The 24661-nt window shown below is 36.8% G+C and overlaps 1 protein-coding gene across 1 annotated transcript; it reads left to right on the top strand.

Moving 5' to 3' along the window:
- The first annotated feature begins 1999 nt into the window (after positions 1-1999).
- LOC145671799 (uncharacterized) lies at positions 2000-9193 on the top strand. The gene is made up of 2 exons (XM_081741030.1): positions 2000-5242; positions 8147-9193. Exons 1-2 carry the CDS (start codon positions 3058-3060, stop codon positions 8341-8343), a joined length of 2382 nt encoding a protein of 793 aa, XP_081597156.1. The 5' UTR covers positions 2000-3057; the 3' UTR covers positions 8344-9193.
- The last annotated feature ends 15468 nt before the right edge of the window (positions 9194-24661 follow it).

Genomic DNA, 24661 nt, shown 5'->3' with positions numbered 1-24661 from the left:
AAATATACATTTTTCGAGTCGAGACATCACTTCTACAGCACATTTTCGAAACGAGACAGCCGAAAATCTTGTCTCGTGCGCATCCATAATGTGGTGTGACGAAATTATGGAGCACTTCGAATATCTTAGAAATGAATTATCCAAGATAAACGGTTGCCAAAAATTATTGGAAAGACCTTCAACCAGCAATGGATCGACAATTGTTGATAATGGTCTGCATATGTGTCAAATATGCATAAATAACCCTTACCACTTCACTCGTATATCCCAGTTCTCATTCTTGATATCTGAGAATGAGATTAAGGAATAAATGCCTATAGCTTGTTCTGAGAGATCGTATGGTTAACCCTGTAGCTGTAGAAATTTCTAAGAACAAAGACACTTAAAATAAAGTTTACCGTTAATTCCGCCCTTTTTTAATTTTCTAGTAAAGAGCAAAGTAATATTCTTCAAATAGGTTAATTGTTTTCCACTGTGAAAAATTTGTATTCTCCAAGCTCTCCCTTCCAGCTGAAATTTGCAATGCATACATTTGCTATGCTAATAGAAATACAAAATACAGGGTTATTCAAAAAGAAAGAACAGATTCCAAACATTTATTATTTCTTGCAAACTACAAAAGATAGAAACATGATTCGAACGTTACTTGATTAAGAAAAGTTTACAATTTAAACAGCCCGGATAGAAGTTCCAATCACGGCCGCATTGGCGCTGTTGTTTGTTGTTGTTTGTCTGTAGTGAAATGCCGGCGTCACCAAAGGAGAAGTCTTTTTGTGTGCTACAATTGGCAAAACTTGAGTCCATTGTTGGTTCAGCGAGCATTTCGCCGCCAATTTAATAAACAACCACTCCATCATAAGCAAATTTTCGAGTGGCATCGAAAATTCGTAGAAGATGGTTGCATCTGCAAAGAGAAAAGCACAGGACGTCAACGCACATCATCCTGACGACCGCAACAAAAGGTACGAATTTTGCATTAGAATGTAGATGATATGGAAGAAGACAATTTTGCTCAACGATTAATTTTTTTTTCCAATGAATCCACTTTTCATCTTTCTGGTAAAGTTAATCGCCATAACGTTAGTATTTGGGCAACTGAAAACCCTGCGGCAGGTATTCAACATGAAAGAGATCCACCAAAGATGAAAGTCTTCTGTGCGATATCTGTATCCAAAGTTTATGGGGCTTTCTTCTTCATGGAGAAAACTCTGACAGGATTAACCTATCTAGACATGCTTCAAAACTGGTTATTTCCCCAACTTGAAGATGATTCAGATGACTTCATCTTCATGCAAGATGGTGCCCCACCTCATTTCTCTAACCGTGTTCGACGTTACTTGAATGACACCATTCCAGGACGTTGGATTGGAAGAGAAGGAGCAGAAGATCAACTTTATTGCCGGTGGCCTCCCAGGTCTCCAGATCTCACTCAGTGTGATTTTTATCTATGGGGTTACGTAAAAGACCGTGTTTTTATCCCTCCTATGCCTGAGACTCTTGGAGATCTACGGCATCGAATTGTTGAAGCTGTGAATTCGATAACTAGAGACCAGCTGATTCATGTTTGGCAAGAAACGAGCCACCGTTTTGACATTTTCGTGTAACACATGGTGGTCATATTGAATGCACACCATAACTACTAACAATAAATTGTAAACTTTTCTTAATCAAGTAAAGTTCGAATCATGTTTCTATCTTTTGTAGTTTGGAACAAATAAATGTTTAAAATCTGTTCTTTCTTTTTGAATAACCCTGTATATAGAAATCTTATCTGCATGGTTTATTATCGATTTCCGAAAAGGGTTGTGCTAAATGAAGTTGGCACCAAGGGCGCCGATCCTGGGGGGCCAGCCCCTCCCCCAAACCTCATGTGGGCCCCCTATTGTATTTATGAATATACATTATTTGGCATAATTTGAATGCAATTTGTCTTAAAATCCTCATATATATACATTCTGGATCTGAATGGGACCTGTAACAGTGATGTTCAAAAAAAAAAGGTTTTCATCTCGATATAGAGAAATGAACATTATCTTTGAAGTTCAAAAACTCATGATAGATGTCAGGTTTCCTTGTATTTGTAATTAATGCTCTATTTTGTGCTGCCATCTATGGACAGTTACGTAAAATATTGCAGCATAGAACTCCTTACAGTATGGAAGGTAATATCATAGTGAAAGGAAGTCAAATTTTTGTTGGAAATCAGTTGCGGTGATTTACGTATAATGGAGGAAAAAATATAACGTTTTGGTTTGTAAATGATAGATAGAGAATCAGGAGTTTACCGTATGTAGAAATTTATTTCTATTGTAGTTTTTATTTTAACCTTTTTTTGTAGTAATTTGTTACTTTATATTTCTTATTGTTTCAACATAAGGTTAATTACTGATTGCCTATCAATCATAGTAGTGAGATTAGTTTGTAATGTTAAATTGTATTTTCGGAATAACCTCCTCAAAATTTACTATTGGAAATTAGATCGTAATAAATTCACCACGTGCAACGTATACACGGTAAAATTGATCCAGCAAAGATTTCGCTAATCCCTTTCGATATATTTGTATTTAATGTTAATTGTTTCATATTTAACTCTTGTAGAATTCAGTTTTTGTTTGTTATAATAAATTGTTAATTATCGAAAGGAGAATTTATCTTTATAAGCCGGTTCCTGCAACTATATTACAGCTAGGCACATTAAACCTAACCACTGAGCTGTTGGTACCATTACACAGCCACATATTTAAGTTACCTTCCATACTGTCAGCATTGACTGCCGTGCATTGGCTGTCATGCACTGCGTGCTATGTCATTACTTAAAGGCTGGTAATAATATAGTTGCAAATAAGGATAAAAGGAACTGTAAAGATAATGAACGTCTGTATTAAAAGGGAATTTATGAAAAATGAAAGTTAAGTATTACGCAGAATCTAATGGGAAGTCTGTAATAAAGTTAAAGTTTGTAAGGTTCAACTACGTAGTTAAGACGTAGATGCCAAGGCGTGAACGTGACCTATATTTATTTGGTTATTTAATTAGAAATTATCTACCTCATCAAAAATGGAGAATAATGATTTGGTTGATTTTTCCGAGGTAGACGAGTTTTGGTCACGCTTAAGTAACGGCCCACCGGGGGCCACCGGCTCGGGCTCCCGGGAGGTTCGTCATGATGACGTGTCACGTGAGTTGGATGGTGGTGTCATTCGAGAACTTGATAAATCACGCTCGATTGAATCCACTACCCAGCACCTGGCGCAAGGTCATCCGTCAGCTGGTGTGTTACGACCACCGATAAAATGTAATTTCACTCGGCTCTTTTCAGAAAACATATTTAACTCTTTGAGATTACAAGTTAAAGAATTACCTGTTGTAAATGGAAATAATGGTTTTCTATTATGTGAATTTCTTCTTCGTTTAGATATTATGATAAATAGAAAGATAGCGCCCATTGATGTAATTTTGGTAGCTTCATTAGAAAGGTGTAATGGTAGAGTATATGAAGAAATGCAACGGCTACTTTCAACCACTACAGATTGGGATTATATCGTAGAAAGGATTTTTGAGAAATTTGTAACACGTCTTGTTAGTCTGGAATTTTATAAGAGTAAATTTTTTCGTTTAATGACAGAGAATGAATCATTAGTGGATTTCGTTATTGAAAAGAATGCTGTATTGCGTATCTTAGGTAAAGAAATGGAAGATCTCGAGTTTTGTCGATTAGTAATGAATTTGGTTAGACCTGATATTAGAAATACCATGTTGTTAACTAAGTTACCGGTGACATGGGCGGAGCTCATGGAATTTGCGGAATGTTACGAGCTTAATTATCAATATGATAGTGAATATTACCAGATCCTAGGTAAACAAAACTTGTGTAATAAGATATTAATGGGGAGAAATAAGTATCAGAATATTCAGCGCGCTTGTACGTCTTGTGGATTGTCATCACATATATGGCGTTTTTGTCCTCATAAAAATAAAAACAAGAGAGAATCTGATAATATGTACTGTGGATCACGTGATGAGGAGAGTACGTGTTTGCTCCAGATGCCGATATCTATTTGTCACGATATGTTTCCCGCTATTATTGATACTGGATCGAGTTTGAATCTCGTTGAGAGAAAGGTTTTAGATAAAATACGTACTAAGTGTAAGCCATCGTCTAAAACTGTGAATCACAGAGTAGTGGTCATGAACAATGAATCGGTTCACATTGGTGAAATGGTTCAGTTAATGTTTTTTGTTCATGGGACCCGGTTCGTGACTTGGTTTGGTGTGATTGAGCATCCCGTGCTTAAAATATTATTAGGCTTAAATTTTCTGCGTGAAAATCATGCGCATTTGGACATTCCCAATAAAACCTTATTTTTCCAAAAACTAAAACAACTGGTTAATTTAAGTGATTGGAACAGTAGTTCACCTGTTCCCAGTGATCTGTCGCCTTTGAACTCTCATTGCAGGTCTCCTTGTGTGGACTCCGCACCGTTAGGCGCCAGTGGTGTGGGGGAAGTGCAGGGGCCTAGGCCTGTATATGGATCGAAATTTGAGGATGGTGGACAGCGTAATTATTTTGAGAATCAACCTGACTATGGCGAAGACACTGTGAGGAGAAGTAATGGAGCGAGAAGACCACCGCGGGGGCGGTCTTGTCAGTGGCGGTTCCAGAGGGAAGTCGTCCAGTCTACCTCAAAGCAACCTAATGAAGTTAGGGGTGTCCAAAACAGCATTCATAATGTACCACGAACTACGATGAGTACTACATCTCGGCAGAAGAACCGATCCAGAGGAAAATTCTTAGGGACCAACCACATGAGGCGGATTTCGGCGGCCAGTTTGGTACAACCATCAACGTCGGAAGATCGAGATGAGGTTTGTGCAGATGATTCTAACCATTCCTTAGGGGCGAGTTATACCAACCCACCTATTAATAGTCGTCTGGAGGTCCAAAGAGAGGGAGACGTGAGGCTTCAACCTTCTGCATCCCGACCATCTACCTTCCATGGTGAATGTGATTGTGGAGGCACTTCACGGTCAAGACAAGCCATTCCGAGGGTGTCACAAGAAGTTGGCCACAAGTCTACTGCGTGTTCCAGTACATCTTTAGGGGCGTATCATACCAGCCGTCATAACGCAGTTCAACGTCCAGCAGAGGTTTATGAAACGAGTCCAGCCGGTGTTCCAGTAGAAAATCCTGTTCGACATGAGTTTGACCAGAGAAATCAGGATGGACCAAATATGGATCAAGGTACGGTGCATAATACTAATGATATTTTTTCTCCTTCCTTAATATCTTATGTAAATAATCTCTTACAGCAATATAATGATGTAATCAATGAAGAACTTGGTGAGATACGTGGTTATCAACATAAAATACAGCTTATTGATAATAGTCCTTGTATAACACAACCGTATCAAATTCCAAAGCATAAGCTTAGAGAATTAGACTCATTTATAGATTCTTTGATAGAACGTGATATTGTTACTGAAGTTGAGAGTTCTCCCTTTATTTCCCCTTGCTTTTTGGTTACAAATAACGACGGTTCTAGGAGATTAGTGATAAATTACGGTCAAATCAATAAACGCGTGATTATAACAGGGTTTCCAGCTCCACATATAGATTCGACTATTGCAAACATAGGGAAACATCGTATCTTTAGTTGTTTAGATGCAAAAAATGCCTTCTATCAAATATCCCTTCATCCAGACTCTAGAATTTATACTACCTTTGCTACTCCTACTCGTCTATTAATGTTTAAAAGGATCCCGATGGGTTTTGTAAATTCCGGGTTTGTGTTAGCGAGTCTGATGCATAAAATGTTAAGAGATTTAGTGGGAGAATATTTAGACATTTTTGCAGACGATATAATAATTCATGCTGACACTATAGAGAAACATAATGAAATTTTACAGAAGGTATTACAACGTTTGCGAGAATATGGAGTTACTGTCTCGAAACATAAGATTAAATTATGTAAAAGGAAAATTAAAATCTTGGGGTACGAATTTTCAGACGGAAATATGAGTATAGATGAGGATAGAGTAAAGGTAATTCGAAATTTACCACGCCCAAAGAATAGAAGAGCGTTGAATAAATTATTGGGATTTCTAGGATATTATCTTCGATTTGTAAAAGATTATGCTGAATTACTTGGTCCATTGTATAAATTAAAGAGTGATAAAACTCCCTTTGTGTGGGGTAAAGAAGAAGATCAATTATTGGAAAGGATCAAAGAAGCCATTGTAAACCATATTGTTTTGAAAGTTCCGGATTTTTCTAGTCCCTTTGTGATTCACGTTGATTCCAGTTCAAGATGCTATAGCGCTATCTTATCACAATATGATGCTTCTGGGTTTTTGAGACCAGTATATTTCTTCAGTAAAGTTATTCCTGAATCTGACTGGTCCAAGAATATCTTCGCCTTGGAAATGACAAGCTTAGTCTTAGCGTTAGAGAAATTTGATATGTATTTACACAATAAGTTCACGGTTTATTGTGATAACTCTAGTTTAATCTGGATATTGAAGAATCACAAGAGACAGAAAAAATATGGAACTTTAATAGAGAAAATAAGTAAATATAACTTTAATATAATTTTTGTACGGTCTAGGAGTAATTTTTTAGCAGACTTTGTCAGCCGAATGTATAGTTATGTTGATTTTGAACCACCAGATAGTGAGATTAAGGAAATTGATAAGGTGAATAAGCAAAGAGTTCATTTGTCATTTGTTAATTTTTGGAAATTACCTTTGTTTAATTCTCCTTTAGGTGATTTGCAGAGGCAAGATCCTAAATTAAGACAAATTATTGCCGAGTTAGAACAAAATAAGAAAGTTGAACCATATTTATTGAAAGATAATGTATTGTTAAAACGTACGTATGGGAAAGTATATGGTGGACTGAGAGCTGTAATACCAGAATCCTTACAATATTCCGTGATTAAATTCTTCCACGATGAGATAGTGGGAGGGGGACACGCTGGGCGAGCCCGCACTTATAGTAAGCTAGCTTCCCGATTTACGTGGAACGATATGTACCGCCAGGTGTCCGAATATATTCGCAGTTGTGAGACCTGTCAACGTATAAAGGACAGAAATCGCCCTTTATACGGTAAATATTATTCTGAGAAGGATTCTTTCGCGAATAGCTGCTATCACGTAGACATAGCTGGTCCATGGTTACCTAGTAATGGATTCAAATACATACTTGTAGTAACAGATGCCTATAGTCGGTTCGTAATTATTGAACCGTTGAGAACTGTGACTTCTAAAATAATATGTAAGAAGCTTGATAAGATCTTTTATATGTACGGCTATTGTCATAAGCTTTTGCATGACTATGCGTCTTATTTCGCTTCAGATTACTTTAAGCATTATTTATTCAGTCTCGGTATTCAGAACATTTGTACGGCACCTTACTCACCGTCTAGCAACCGTACGGAACGTCAAAATCGTAATATAAAGCTGGTTTTGAAAGCATATATTAGCAAAAGTCAGACGAAGTGGGCCGATCATATTTACAAGGTCCAATATACCTTAAATGCCAGCGAGAATGCTGAGACTAGGAAAACGCCAGCAGAGATTTTCCTTGGTCGTCATTTATTAAATCCATTAGATATCCGTTGGATTGTAGACCTAGGTATATTAGACAGTTCTCAAAATAAGGAACAAGTAACTTCCACGATAGTAAATAATATAGAAAAGGCGTGGAAGAGAAAGGAAGTGATTTACAATAAGAAACATGTTCCTATTACTTTACCTGTAGGTGAACAGGTATTAGTTAAGAAGGTCTTGAAGGCATCTATTGAAAAAAAGGTTATGCCTCGTATGTCAGAGATATATGATGGTCCTTACCAGATCCTTTCTTATCCGACACCAAATACTGTATGGTTAATGTCAATGAAGGATAATAATGTAAAGATTAAACGGCATGTTTCATTTGTTAAGAAATATTATCCTCGAAGAACTGTGTCATAACTTACTTTCATTGCTTGTAAACGATAACTTCATGAAGAAATGTAGTATGAATTAGTATTGACGTTCATTTCATTAAGATATTGTACAGAAGTATTTAAAGGTAAAATACGTAGTTAGTGTATGACTCATATTTGTTATATTTGTATACTGTGTGTTTGTATTTGTATTCCTGCAGGATGTGCCAAATGTCCAAAATGTCCGAGATGTCCGGAGTATCTGTTTCTGTCGTCGTTTGTCACAACGTCTGAAAAGGGATTTGGAAATGGTACCTGTCATTTGTATGGGAAATCTATGACTTATAAGCGAGTTGAGCCAGGAAATCATCCATGCTACCAATCAACAACTTCTATGCTACAGCATTTAAGGTTGTGAATCGAAGCTCCAGCCAATGGTGTGTTCTGAATCTGGTGGGCCCGAACTTTGTCACGATCAAGTAAGATAGTTGGAACTACATGGTGGTGAGTTCGAAACAATTTATTGTGCATGTGTGATTCTTCCGAAACTCAATCAAGTATAATAGTTTATTTTTTTTGAACATTTAATATCCTGTTTAGAAATTTTTTGACCCGAGCAGGGCGATATATGTAACAGTGATGTTCAAAAAAAAAAAGGTTTTCATCTCGATATAGAGAAATGAACATTATCTTTGAAGTTCAAAAACTCATGATAGATGTCAGGTTTCCTTGTATTTGTAATTAATGCTCTATTTTGTGCTGCCATCTATGGACAGTTACGTAAAATATTGCAGCATAGAACTCCTTACAGTATGGAAGGTAATATCATAGTGAAAGGAAGTCAAATTTTTGTTGGAAATCAGTTGCGGTGATTTACGTATAATGGAGGAAAAAATATAACGTTTTGGTTTGTAAATGATAGATAGAGAATCAGGAGTTTACCGTATGTAGAAATTTATTTCTATTGTAGTTTTTATTTTAACCTTTTTTTGTAGTAATTTGTTACTTTATATTTCTTATTGTTTCAACATAAGGTTAATTACTGATTGCCTATCAATCATAGTAGTGAGATTAGTTTGTAATGTTAAATTGTATTTTCGGAATAACCTCCTCAAAATTTACTATTGGAAATTAGATCGTAATAAATTCACCACGTGCAACGTATACACGGTAAAATTGATCCAGCAAAGATTTCGCTAATCCCTTTCGATATATTTGTATTTAATGTTAATTGTTTCATATTTAACTCTTGCAGAATTCAGTTTTTGTTTGTTATAATAAATTGTTAATTATCGAAAGGAGAATTTATCTTTATAAGCCGGTTCCTGCAACTATATTACAGCTAGGCACATTAAACCTAACCACTGAGCTGTTGGTACCATTACACAGCCACAGACCCCCCAAATTTACAGAGAAATCGGCGCCCTTGGTTGGCACCGGGCATTTTGCTTTTGGTATAAATTGTTTATAAATCAGAAACAAACGAAAATTTTATGAGAACATTCGTGAACAAACGATTCTCAATGGTTTATTTTCGATTTCCAAAAATGGGTTCTGCCAGGTTCAGCCACATAATTTGTTTGGCTTCCTTCTTTTGCTCTTGGTTAGATCATATCTATGTTTGGGGGACGTGGTGGCTCAGTGGTAGAGCGTTCACCTCTGGTGCTTGGGGTTCCTGGTTCGATTCCAGCTCGTGCCGTGTGGACTTTGTGGTGGACAAACACCGTGCTCGTGGGTTTTCTCGGGGTTCTCCCGTTTCCTCCCACTTTCTTCATTCCACCATTTCACTCATTTCTCATAATCACCGTCTCCTTTAGCCTAACCGGCATAATCGTGGGACGTAAAAATTAAAAAAAGATTAAAAAAGACATATCTATGTGTGTGTGTGTGTGTGTGTGTGTGTGTGTTTACGTCTGCTTGTAACAAACGGTTCTGCGAACTCGAAATATTTTAACAACCGGTTCTAGTGAACCGGTGCGAACCGGCTGAATAGCACCACTGCTTAACAGTGGATATATCATAAGTAAATACGAGGGGAGATCAGAAAGTAAGGTTACCAAGCCTGCAGTGAAACGTGTGTATATTATTTCATACAAGTAATACAGCCAACACATAATACATGCATTAGGTTATTTTTCGACATAGTCTCCATATTGGTTGAAGGACTTGTCACATCGTGGGATGAGTTTAAAGATTCCTTCCTGATTAAAATCCTATCCTTGCGTGTTCAGTCACGTCGTCACGAAATGTTTCATCTCCTCCTCTGAAGGTGTTCCTTTAAGTGCGGGAACAGGTGAAAGTTGTTTGGAGCGAGGTCCGAGCTGTAGGAAGGGTGGTCGATGATGTCCCAGCGAAACTGCTTCAACTATGTAGTGGTCTTCTGAACTGTATCCTGGCGCTCGCTATCCTGAAAAAAAGATGACGCTCTCGGTGAAAAGTCCTCGCGTAAACCTCTACCAGCTGCCGGTAAATTTCAGACACGCTTACATGTTTTGCCCACAGAAATCGAATAACTCAGCGGACTTTTTCGCCAGGCCAGTTTTCCAAACTAGTCGCCATCTGTGTTTACCCACAACTAGCACCGTAGGTGGCGGGTGACTGAAACTCTGCACAGTTGCCAATACCATCTATTAAAATTACCACACACTTCTCACTTCTCTATAACAGATGAAACTCCAGAAATATCGTCCTTATAACTTTGGTTTCTGATCCTCCCTCGTAAATTAAAAAAAAAAAACATGAACGCGAGAAAATTAGATTTCTCGAAATTTACGCATGACAATTAATCTTCAAGCAGCGGCGTATTTAAGGGGGGCTTCCGCGCTCAAGCCACACCCCCCCGAAACTTTATTTACTATATTAAAGGACATGAAATATCTTGCAGAATTTTGACATTTCCAGGAATAAATTTGCAAAGCCCCCCCCCCTCCGAACCAAAATCGTAAATGCGCCACTATCTTCAAGCATGTTGTTTTGATCTCCTCGATATGTTTTGTCTACTGTTTATTTTTGAAGAATATCTTAGATAAGCAGAAATAAAATTTAAGTGTTAATGATAGCGTTAGGCTTAAGTTATTAACCACATTGTGTGCTATCGTCTTCCTATTCTAGAAGGTTGATGAGCTTATACTTTAGTATAAGTTTTACTTTAATAAGTGGCATGGCTCCTCTATATGTCAATTTTTAGATTTAGAAACCAACTAGTTTTTCTGAATTTTCTAAACGATTATGCATGATCTTTTATACTCTCCCGTATCATGTTCAGCTTAATAGGATATATCCATTGGGATACTGTTATGTATAGACATTTTCTTTTCGGTAAACACTACGCTGTTCTTTATATTCCCTTTTTCTCCTTTAATTATTATTATGGGATCCTTCGATAACGCAATAATATAATAAGGAATTATTAACCGAGTACTTGGTAATGGAACGTAAAATCACAATACAGTAAAGTCCCTAAAATTCGTCACTCGACAATAGGGGCGCAGCGGCTCAGTGGTAGAGCCTTCATCTCCAGTGCTTGGGGTCTCTGGTTCGATTCCAGCTCGCGCCGTGTGGACTTTGTGGTGGACAAACACCGTGCTCGTGGGTTTTCTCGGGGTTCTCCCGTTTCCTCCCACTTTATTCATTCCACCATTTCACTCATCTCTCATCATCACCGTCTCCTTTAGCCTAACTGGCATAACCGTGGGACGTTAAACTTAAAGATTTCATTTCATTTCATCACTCGATAACCCGGCAACCCAGATAACACAGAGACAGTCTAGCAGGGCGAAAAAAAAAACGCGCTTAGACCCGTTCAAGGTCATTGCCCGCGTGCATGTGTCCGAAAAGCTATAGCAGTCGCGAGGACTCATGAAGCTTGACCTAGAACGCGAATGCGTGTCCCGGTCATCAACCCCACCTCTGAAATGTTGTCATTGTCGTCTCATGTGCTGTACGGAGAGCATCTCCTAAGGGTGTAGTGTTGTCGAACTGCCACTAAGTTTCGTTTTGTTGTTATTCTTGTTGTTGTTATTTTTGCTATTATTTTACATTTTTGCTATTATCATTGTTATCGTTTAATTCGAATATTTATTCGTGTTCGTTTTATAGTTTTTAAAGTGCTGTTTCTTTCGCTTGTTTGCCATGTCTTCTAAGTTTGGCAATGTTGTTGGTCCACTCCTATTGTTTCACTTTTTTTCAGCGTGCGTTCGGAAGGCATCTGCACGAATCGTATCGAATTCTTCCGATTCATGACACGTGAGAGAAAGTTCTGTGATTCGTGTAAAGCCCAGACTTCACGAGTCGTCGCGGTCACTATAGTTTATGTAAAGTCGTAAAAGTATTTTTCTGAGGTCTGTCTTATCAGGTAAATTATTGTACAGTGTGTATTCATTAATTATCATTTTCATATGTAGTAAAGACTCTATACCTTCATAAAGTACGCACTTTTCCTTTATTTAAGGGTATTTGGTCAGGTTATTCTCTGTTGTATTCTCAAGCAATAAATACATACAAGTACAGCACTGTATTTTCTGAGGAAACACTCGTATTTACTCTTTCTTAACCGCTTTCCCGATAACCCGGCATTTTCACAAACTCGGCTACCCATCAGTCCATATTAGGCCGAGTTTTCGGGATTCTACTGTATTTGCATATATATATATTTCGTAGAAGACACATTTCAAATTACAGTTGCGTATGAGTTTTTACAATTACGCTGTAGTGTACGTATTTAATGTATTCTGAAGAAAGTACTTAAGCGCCCGCAAATAAGACTTTATTTACACTTTGTAATCTCCGAGTAGAACCAATATAAAAAGTATTTGGATGAAAATTGGCTACACTGCAAATATTAACTATATATATATATATATATACATATATATATATATATATATATATATATATATATATATATATATATATATATATATATGATAGAGTTATACCATAAGATTCTGTCATAAACGTAGCTTCCCGTTGCTAGTTTGGAATATATTCCTAAAGCTTTGCTTTATGGCATTTCTTTCGCGCCATCCCCTGCAGTTCTTCGTACATAGGACTGTATTCGTCAGTAGACTTTTTTTTTTTTTAATTAAGAGTTTTCAGAGGCGCTGTTCCGAAAGACAAGAGGAACCAAGAAATGTTTTTATAAATTTATGACCATTGTCATTGGTATATATTACAAGTGATTATATGCATTTTTTCTGATGTGTAACCCCGGGGAATCTGAAAGAAAAGTTATGTCTTTGAATGCATTGCGGTGACTGCATGCGTAAATCATCGAAGTAAGTAGGCGGGAGGGAAGATATAGCTATAACTTGTTCTTTTTATGTTTACAACTTCTTCCTCTATTGTTGGTATCAATTCTTGTTTACTTTTCAGTTTACGTTTAAATTATTAATTAATTAATTTATTTATTTTTACTCGTTTGCATACCGCAAGTGAAGTGCACAAAACTTCCACTTTCAGGGTAGCTGTAGTGAGTATGCTTATGAATAATATCGATGTCAATGATTAAACATTGTAATGCACCGCTATTGTCTAACTGAGCGACGCATTACAAACTGTTCCTGAGAATGTTTAAGGGATACTGGTCCGTACCAGATGATTTAAAACATTCCAAATCTAAAAGAAATTAAATTTTTTCCAATCGTTTTTGGATAAACAAATTTATACAAATTATATAGTAAAGAAGACATTTTGTGAGTTAGGTAATATACATTGTGAAAATATGTGTCTTTAAAATTTGTGAGCCTCGGATCGAACATTGACGCTATCCCAACTATAGTTCGTATATAATATTGTGATTAAAATGAAAACGCATCACATAGTACAATGAATAATTTTCATAACGCAGGGTAATAGATAATTAGCTGGATGATGATGCCTACATGTATATATTGATATGTGATCCTAGTATCTAACTAACTAACTAACTAACTCTATGGCCTATGGAACCCGGAGGTTCAGTGCCGCGTTCACAAAAGCTCTCCACTGACTTCTATCCTTAGCTAATTGGATCCAGTTTCTACTTTGTATTCCTATCTCTTCGAGATCCATCTTAATATTATCCTCCCATCTGCGCCTAGGTCTTCCTAATGGTCGTTTTCCTATGGGTCTTGCAGTTAAGACTTTGAAAGCGTTTCTACTTTCTTCCATTCTGGCTACATGACCTGCCCACCTAAGCCTCCTAGACTTGACGACCCTAACAATGTTGGGTAAACCGTATAAACTATGTAGTTCCTCGTTATGAAGTTTCCGCCATTCCCCATTCTCGTTCCTCTTGGGTCCGAATATTCTTCTCAGGATCCTGTTCTCAAATACTTTCAGTCTATGTTCTTCCCTCAGAGTAAGCGACCATGTTTCGCAACCATACAGAACAACAGGCATGATTATCGTTTTATATATTCTAAGCTTCAAATTCTTCGACAGAATTCGCGACGACAAGAGATTTTGAACCGAATAGTAACACGAATTCCCTGCTTTTAGTCGACATTTAATTTCTTCGTGGATACGATTTTCGTCTGTTAATATTGATCCTAAATATTTGAAAGTATCCACTTTATCAAAAGTATTATTTAATATTTTAACGCCTCCACAATTTGCCGTATTACGGTCCCGACGCACTTCCATGTATTTAGTTTTCTCTGCATTTACTTCTAAACCCATGTCCCTGCAAGCGTTTAATAAGATCTCTGCATTTATTTCTACTTTTCTCCTATCATCCCCTATTAAATTTACATCATCAGCATATGCCATAACCTGGTGAATACCGTTCAACTGTAGGCCCTGGTTGCTATCTTTGATTTTCCTTATGGCGTATTCCAGCACAAAGTTAAATAATAATGGTGACAACGCATCTCCTTGTTTCAGGCCATTTTCGACGTGAAAGCTCGTGGAGAAAAATTTTCCTACCCGGACTTTACTTTGGGATTCACTTAAACATATCTTAATTAATCTAATTAGCTTTCTCGGTATTCCAAGTTCTGTAAGAACGTTGTATAATGTTTCTCTCCTAACCGAGTCGTAAGCCTTTCTAAAATCAATAAATAGTTGATGTACCGGGGTATTGTATTCCCACTTCTTTTCGAGTATTTGGCGAATGGTAAATATTTGGTCGATAGTTGATCGATTTCGTCTAAATCCGCACTGATAATCTCCAATAATTTCATCTGCGTATGGGGTCAATCTTGCTAATAGAATATTTGAAAGGATTTTATAGGATGTTGACAGAAGAGAAATGCCTCGATAATTATTACAGTCAGTTTTGTCGCCTTTCTTGTGAATTGGAACAATGATTGATTCTTTCCACTCTTGTGGCAATTCTTCCTTGTTCCAGATAAGGAGAATGAGTTTGTGTATCTTGTTCCACAATTTTTCGCCTCCAGCTAAAATCAACTCAGCCGGAATTTCATCTACACCCGGAGATTTGTGTTTCTTTAATTTCTTTATAGCGGCTTCTACTTCTATTCGATTGGGTTCTGGAATATACGGTTCTGCGGTGTGTATCTCCTTTTCTCCACGCACATTAGTTTTTGGCTGCGTGTTCAGCAAATCGTCAAAGAAATCTTTCCATCTATTTAAGAGGCTATCCGTATCAGTGAGAACTGTTCCGTCAGCTTTCTTTAACATATAAGCACGAGGTTGATAGCCTTTCTTAAATTCGCTGATCCCCTTATACATGTCCCGAATATTTTTATTTTTACTGTTATCTTCAAGTTCCTTAATTTTAGCTTTCAAAAAATCGCGTTTCTTTGTTCTAAAAGTTTTGGAAGTTTCCCGCCTGATATCTGCGAAATTTTGTGTAGTTATTTCATTCGGATTTTGTAGCCACCGTAATTTTGCCTGTTTTCTCTTCTCTACTAGTTTAATGCATTCTTGGTCGAACCATGGTTTGTTCCTACGTATTTCCGCGTATCCCAATTTTTCTATTGCTGAACTTTTAATGCTATCTCTAATTTCAATCCAAGTATCCTCAACACTAGTGCACTCCGAGTCTTCTAAAACCGAGAATCTATTCGAAACTTCAATCTGGTATTCCTCTCTTACCTGGCTCTCTTCTAATTTCTTTAAATTAAATCTCTCCGTTTTCGGACATTGAATATTACCTTTATTGAACGATAATCTCTCCCGTATTATCGCTACTACCAGGTAGTGATCAGTGTCACAATCAGCCCCTCTAAACGACCGGACGTCAATTATGCTAGATTGCCTTCTTCTATCTACTAAAACGTGATCAATTTGATTATGTGTTTTTCCGTCTGGTGATGTCCAAGTGTATTTATGAACGTCGCGATGTGGGAATTTTGTACTCTTCACGATTAGGTTTTTGGATGTTGCAAAGTTCACGAGTCTAACACCGTTGTCATTACTTTCCTTATGCAAACTTTCGTTTCCTATAATCGGTTTGAAAATATCCTCTCGTCCTACCTTCGCATTGAAATCCCCTAATAGAATCTTCATATGGTATCGCGGGAGTTGGTCAAATATACGTTCCACTTCTTCGTAAAAACTATCTTTTATATCGTCACCCTTATCTTCAGTTGGAGCATGTACATTTAAAACAATAATATCACACCACCGTCCCTTGAGAGTAATAAAAGAAAGTCTGTCAGTAACAAATTCAACCCGTTTAATTGCTGGTAATATTCGTTTGTGAACGAAAAACCCTGTTCCTAACTGGTGATTTTTATTGCCTTCCCCGTAAAAGAACGTAAAATTTCCGGAATTCTCAGATCCATTTCCTTCCCACCTAACTTCCTGAACTCCTACTAGATCCATCCTGTATTTCTCTAACTCATTCGTTACAGATTTTAACGCGCCTGCCCTATAAAGACTTCTAATATTCCATGTTCCAAATCTCATGTCCATTTTGTTTTGCTGAGGTCATGCCAAGTTATCAGTCCTTGTCCGAGGCTTTTGTGAATGTTTCTGAACAAGTACCTTTTTTCACAGGATGAGGGTGTTAGCCTTACCCAAACCCCCAAGCTGGAGGACCACTCCTAGTCGTCTGTCCGCGACTGCTTATTCAGTATATTCGCAGCTAACCTCTATATCTAGAGGCCTTCTCCTCGATCCGCAACCTGAGGACGCGCCATGCCGTGACTAAATTCAGCCCTTGAGAATATAATAATAATAATAATAATAATAATAATAATAATAATAATAATAATAATAATAATAATAATAATAATAATAATAATAATAATAATATGTAAATTGATGAAGAGGCTGATAAAAAGTAACCGAATTAATCTCCAATAAAATATATCTACATATATGAACACTAGCACGTTGTTTATTGAATATCATCCAGTAAATAGGGCTAGTACAAGGAATCATATTCTGCATGTACATCTGATATGGATAGTAGAAATGATAATATTCTTTCCTGTGGAAGTCTCCATCAACACGCAGAACCTAAAATGTAAAAAACTACGAAGTGTAATAACCCTTCTACACCGTGGTGAATGTGGGATACTACAACATGTCATGAATTTCGCCCTATCTCATTAAAGGTAAGCTCTACAGCCGTCTAGATCACCAGCCTTGTCTAAGTCTCTGGGTCTGTCTGGGCTGCCGGGTCACCTGAACAGAATCGAGACCCAGACTCTGATGACTCGGACAAAAGTCATGACCCAAGTAACTCAAGTAACCCGGGATTCGTCCCATCATTGGTAGGGTGAACAGTGGCTCATTGGTAGAGCGGATACTTGTGGTGCAAGGGATCTCTCGTTAGTGCCTAAGACATATTATTTTGTGGTCGACAACATTGTATCCGTGGATATTCTCTAGCTTTTCCTGTTTCCTCCTTCGTTTTCATTTTCAAATTATTTCTGATTATTCACTTACCTTAATCATGCTTCTCCTTTAGCCTAAAGGACATAAAACTACTAATTTGTTTTTTAAATTTATTCATACCGGTACATTAAAAAATTAAGTTTAATTTAATTTATTCATAGGGGAACAAAACGTATCCTGCATTGATCAAAACAAAACTTTGGACCAAAACTATAAATTTCAATTGTCATCTTTGCTTCTGAAATCTCGTTTCAGCAAGATTCTCTGAATACAAAATCCATTTAACATCCAAGAACCAGAACTTTATTTCGTTCAAAGTGCATTATGAAGTGAAATGAAATCTTTGAGTTTTACGTCCCACGATTATGCCGGTTAGGTTAAAGGAGACGGTGATGATGAGAGATGAGTGAAATGGTGGAATGAAGAAAGTGGGAGGAAACGGGAGAACCCCGAGAAAACCACGAGCACAGTGTTTGTCCACCACACAAAATGCATTATGTCTTTAATTGGTTAAAAGTCCGCCCAAACGTTATTCGGGGTAGAGTTAGCACGTCTTGCTTTAACTAAATCCTACTATTTACTCAAACGGTCTAAACTCTTCATCCAAACTTCTTCTAGCTCTCCCGGATGGTTTAGTGGTTAACGTGTGTGACTTTGGTGCACATGGTCCCCAGTTCGTTTCCCCTTGGGAAAGCATTGAAATTTGAGTTCATACGATTGTTTCAATTACATCTTAGATACTAAAAATAATTCATTTTCCATTTTTCTTTTGCTTCTTTTTCATGAAATGCAACTTACCACAATCATAGATATTGTTATTCTACAACAGCAAATATGAAGCTGAAGAATTTTCAGTGTTGCCAGAATAACATTTCCTAGAAATCATAGTTAAAGCAGCTGGGCAACTTCAAAATATCTCACTCGGCATAGATGAAATTCAAGGGAACGATCAGCACTAATTGCTGAAAAAATAGACGTACATTTCTTTTACAATTTCCGTATAAATACGGTGTTCAAATGTAGGGCATAAAAATTACAGTGCAGAAACACAAACCAACATGTGCTAGGTGGTCCATAGAAAGCACAAATGCTATCTATCCAAGTCAGGACAGGTCAAAGGTGATGGATTCGCGCGGGGTGCGTCCGAACGGAGCATGTGGTTCATCGATGGTGGGTATACGCTTAAGTGAGGGTAGTGGAAACGAATAGGTTTTGGCAATTATAATGAGTTTCAATAGCATTTGCCATGGTCCCATATTAGTAGCGCTCCGCTTGTAAACATAAAACACAGCTCCTGTACACTGTGCGGAAAATATTGCCGGTGGAAAATAACATCTAATACAATCATCTTCCACATGAACTCACATATTTTATACATCGTAAAGCACTTATAATGATTTTATACTAGTAACCCTACACTTATAATACAGCTGTATTATTTGTATTTAATTCTATTGCCTGCAGAAATTTGTTCTTTATAAATGTCTTTTCAGGCAAAGTATTGAATTTTACCTGTAAATAGGGGTAAAAGTGGATCTGAAAACTAGGGGGGCGGTAGGTAACGGCATGACGTCACACCGTCCCCTGCCTATCTTTGACCATTGTAATTTTATAGGAACTGGGGGGACGCCATACATATTTTCTGGAGGTGGGGGGATGACGTCCCCTATGTTCTCCCTCACTTTTACCCCTGCCTGTAAATCCTTCAAAACGTGGCGTGCTAAAAGTAAACCAAGACCATTGTATTTATTTACATACTTTATCTTTAATAAAATATTGCATATTTAACTTTATAGTATTCGAATTAATAATGTAGTTAGATTTATTTTGCATTTTCTTTTATTATTTAATTTCTTATTTCTTCATTTTCTCGACGTTTCCGTTATTCTTTAAATTTAAAACAATCCTGCGTTACGACTAGTTCTGCATTGTAACCAACGTTATAAATTCAACACATTCTATGGGTTTCAGTATCTGAAACGTCATTATCACCAGTAAATTTATGTAAGTATCATTTATCCTAATAAAATATCCATAAACTTCTTAAGCATTAGCAGTCCGGATATTTCCGAAAGTAACGCCTAACAGCCATTGGATACCTGCTTATCTTCGCCTAGTTCGTCTTGAACCTGCATTTTCCCATAAGACATCGTTACTTATTACCCTGTAAGTTGGCCACCTGTCTATCTTGGAAGTTGGCCACATTGAAGCATTGTTTACCCTATGATGATAATGATAAATTTACTTGCGTATCTTGGCCACGGAAAACACCGTTTTATTGTTTTTCTTAACTCTTTCGAAATCCCATATGAGAAGCAGATGTTCTGTATTGGTGACTGCAGACAAAGAAGCATAGATTTACACGATTTGTTCTTGGAGGTCAATGATCAGAACACTACCCTCATAAAGAAGTGGTGAAGGAAAATGTGAATCTGAAAAAGCACGTATAGGAAGTCAGAAAATGGTTGTACGTATTTATTTACCCTGTCTGTTTTGGTAAAACCATTAACTATATCAGCTCCTCTCATCAGTGGGGAGCTTTAGTAATTCCGGAAAATTCTCAAGGTTAAATACTAACCATCTCAATTGTCAACTATTGGCACCTGTCGGCTTGTCAAAAGATAGCGGAGTTTTTGAGATATGAATTCCCCCAAGATTTTCTCAAAACATCTTTTGCTCCGAGGGAAACATTTCTAGCTCATTAACAAGAGGTAGTTAACTACAATATTAGAATGTGCATGTTCTGTATTGGTGACTGGAGACAAAGAAGCATAGATTTACACGATTTGTTCTTGGAGGTCAATGATCAGAACACTACCCTCATAAAGAAGTGGTGAAGGAAAATGTGAATCTGAAAAAGCACGTATATAAAGTCAGAAAATGGTTGTACGTATTTGTTTACCCTGTCTGTTTTGGTAAAACCATTAACTATATCAGCTCCTCTCATCAGTGGGGAGCTTTAGTAATTCCGGAAAATTCTCAAGGTTAAATACTAACCATCTCAATTGTCAACTATTGGCACCTGTCGGCTTGTCAAAAGATAGCGGAGTTTTTGAGATATGAATTCCCCCAAGATTTTCTCAAAACATCTTTTGCTCCGAGGGAAACATTTCTAGCTCATTAACAAGAGGTAGTTAACTACAATATTAGAATGTGCATATCTGCCAAAAAGAACAAAAGAAGTACGTTTAGAATGAACCACCATGAATAAATTTGTATAATAACTGATTTTCTATTTTTTCGAGAAGTATCTACAGAAAATATTTGTCACTGTTGGAAAAAGTATAAACTACACATAAATTGTTCAATTTATAATTTTGCTTTTCTTATTTTCAATCTGAATAACTCAGTGTGCTACAATATCAATTTCAATAAACTGCCTACATACGTTTCTATTTTATGATTGTTTGTGATATTGTGTATTCAATTCGAATAGCTAAGTGTACCAGACTAGGAAGGTAAAGGTACATATATTAAACATACTGTAGTAATTTTTTCTACTACTGTATATTGTTATTATTACTCTATATAGATTATTTAAAAGTAGCTGTCGTGCCATTGCTTATTCAAATTTTACAATCAAGTAATACTTGAAATCCTATTCTAAAAATACACCATCCACACTTATTTTCTGTAAGTTGGCCACCTGTCTAAGTTGGCCAGTTTTCAAGGTACCGATGGTGGCCAACATAGACAGGTTTCACGGTACATGTTGATTTTACTGGGAATTTTTTATTTAACTTCAACAGCCTCAATAGCTACATCAAGATTGGCATCGAAAGTTTTGCTGATGAGAACCTGGAGTGGGTCCACTAATTACTACTGCATGATTTTAAACTTCATATTTCACCGGTACATTTATTTATTTATTGAACAAACTCCCAGATACAGCATAATTTTGCCATTTTACACAGGGAAATGTTAACAAGCAGGAAAAGAAAAAAAGAAAAAAGACATAAACAATAAAAATAAATAACATCAATAGTATCAACAAAGAGTGCACAAGTAATATTATTTGGCCAGCATGCGTTTTATGGCTCTTTCAGACACCGGGTAGCTCGAAAAAATGTCCACCTCGCTAGTTAGATTATTATAATGGTTGGGTACTCTGTGAAAAAGAGACCTCTGTATAATTTTCAACTTAGGGCGTGCAAAATGGAGTAGGTGGGTATTCCGGGTTTTGCGGGAAGGGACATGTAAGGATAGATGTTCAATTAGGGTTTCTGATCTTAGGTTTCCATTAACTATCTTATGAAGAGATTTCAGATCAGAGTTATTTCTGCGTGCTCCAGGCGGCTGGATATTAAAATATCCAAATTTCCTCCTTAGGTAATATTCGAAGTGCGGGAACACGAAAACGTACTATTGCAATAAAGAAATTGAGAACAGACTCAAGTCTAGAGAGATGTATAGGTGCAGCCATGGCCAATATGGGAGAGCAGTATACGATTTTGAATGGTATTAGAGTTTTATAGAATGTTGCTAATGATGCCACAGTGCGTAGTTCAGTGAATCGGTAAAGAAGCGCCAGCATACGCATTGATTCTTAACTACTTATTTTATGTATGTATTTATTTATTTATTTGCCAAAGTTCCAGATACAGCAAGGCAGCCATTTTACACTGAAACTGTCTAACATAGAATATAAAATTAACAATAACAAGTGTAAACCAAAAGGTATATAAAGGTCCATAACTGTAGCAATAACAAATTGAAATAAAACTAAAGTTCCATAAGTGTAGCAATAATTGAGGCCTATTCCGGAAGAAGGGCACATAGACCGTTTCCGTGAATGGAGAAAAAGAGCCTTAAAGATTTTTATCAGAGTATATAACAATAACATACGCTTGCTAATACCTATAACAGGTTTTTTAATAAGAAAGACCTATTTGACTAATAAATAGGCTGTATTAAATGAAAAATATATACTATTTTACATATTTATATACGTATTTGTATAAAATGTTATGTGCCCTTTTTTCGAAAATCCTGGTTGGTTGAAGAAACAGCATACTATTAATGCATCACATTAATGACTTTATTCTAAAATAAATCAAATATAAGCTATTACACGTGGTAATAAATGTGTTATGAATTTAGTCCTGTTCGTACTCATTCAATAAGCATTGAATCAGGTCGCTGTCTTCAGCTGACAAAAACTTCATTAAGGACCGAACATCTTTCTGTTTATGTTCGCTCACTCCAATTTAAGGGTACTTTTTGAAAGATAAGAAAATGGGATACATGTTAGCATGTACGTGTTAGAATACAGCAGAACGCCTGATAGAGTGTACTTCATAATTACATACTGCATAGTGGTATACGTTGGAGTTTTTGGTGTTGGGTTGGAACGAAAGGAAGGGACAAGAGCTGTGTCAAAATCCTTAATAAAATTTTTATCCGTTGTCAGTTCAAAAGGACATGGATTCTGTCGACAGGTAATGATGGCTTCTAACCATGGCTTCGATAGTTCTGACCGTAGTCAAACTCCAAAACTAAAGGAGATGGACTTAGTTTACCTTCACTATTAGTTGCCTGTGATTTGGAAATAAACTCGTCCTTCAAAGTTTTGCGTCTATCATCTTTCCTTTTATGAATTTGATAATGAACTTCACATGGGTCACTAGGATAGCTAATCTGTTTTTCGTCACATTTAGCACAAAAGTCACAATTCTCAGATTTAGATTTAACAAATCCATATCTAAACGGCTGCTTAAACATTTTAAAGTACTTCACATACGATAGTTTCAATGCTTCATCGATTTTATCCTTATAGTATCCTTGAAACATTGTGTACAATGCCGTATTGATAAGATGTGAGTTTTCAAAATATTTCAGTTTTGATTTATGTCCACAATAATGACTGTAACCACTTGGAAATAACTGCAGGGGACTCTCTATCACTTCTTAGATATTGCTTTTTTGATTCTTCACGTTTCAAATTCATGTTACTATAAACTACACGCGTCTTATTCACAGGTTTACTTTCAGTACCCATTTGAAATTACTGCCACATTTTTAGGTTAATAATATAGCAAGGAGCACAGTAATAACCGCTGCTAAAGCCTGAATGTAAGCTGTGCGCCAAAACCGTGGTGCAAAGGCTTACAAAAACAACATTGCCAGGCGGCCAAAAAATAAAGATATCGAGATGAAATTTTCACAGCACCTACAGTATAACATGGCGGTTCGTTTTAAATGATTTCCGGAAAAAGGGCACATAGGCCTATGTGCCCTTCTTCCAGAATAGGCCTCAATTTCCCGTCGGAATACATTCTCGGATTTAAAAATATCCACATCAGAAGCAATGGAGTTAAATTCAAAAGCCTGTCTATAGAACAAAGAACGCTGAATAATTGATAATCGAGGCGTGTTGCAATGAAGTAGTTCACTATTTCTAGTTCTTCTTGCAGGTACCCGAATATTACATTTAGAGATTATTTCTTCAGTTCTAAGTTACCCATTTAGAATTCTATGAAGAAACATCATATCAAATAGCATGCGACGAGATGAAGGTGTACGTATGCCAAGAACAGTCAACAATTCAGGTTTACTTAAACAGCGTACAGAAGGTATTCTTTTCCTGACAATGGCAAGAAAGAAATTTAGAACTGAGTGAATGCGAGAGAGATTTGATACGCTAGTCATACTCCAAATGGTGGAACAGTACTCTATTTTGGTTGAAATAAACGTTTTATAGAATATACTTAAGGCTGTAATATCCCTAATCTCTGTAAACCTGTATAGGAGACCTAATAATCGCATAGCACTGTTGGTCATGGCAGGTATGTGATCAGTAAACAGAAGTCTTTCGTCGAACACAACCCCGAGATCCTTCTGAGATGAGACCTTAGCAATAGGATCATCTCCAATGAAGTAGGTAGAAGGGATTTTGTTTTTCTTTAATGAAAATGTAATAGTAGAAGATTTTAATGGATTTACTT

The sequence above is a fragment of the Thermobia domestica genome, chromosome 15 (assembly GCF_964235325.1).
Source record: "Thermobia domestica chromosome 15, izTheDome1.hap1.1, whole genome shotgun sequence".
NCBI lineage: Eukaryota > Metazoa > Arthropoda > Insecta > Zygentoma > Lepismatidae > Thermobia > Thermobia domestica.
This window is presented reverse-complemented; position numbering and strand designations above follow the sequence as displayed.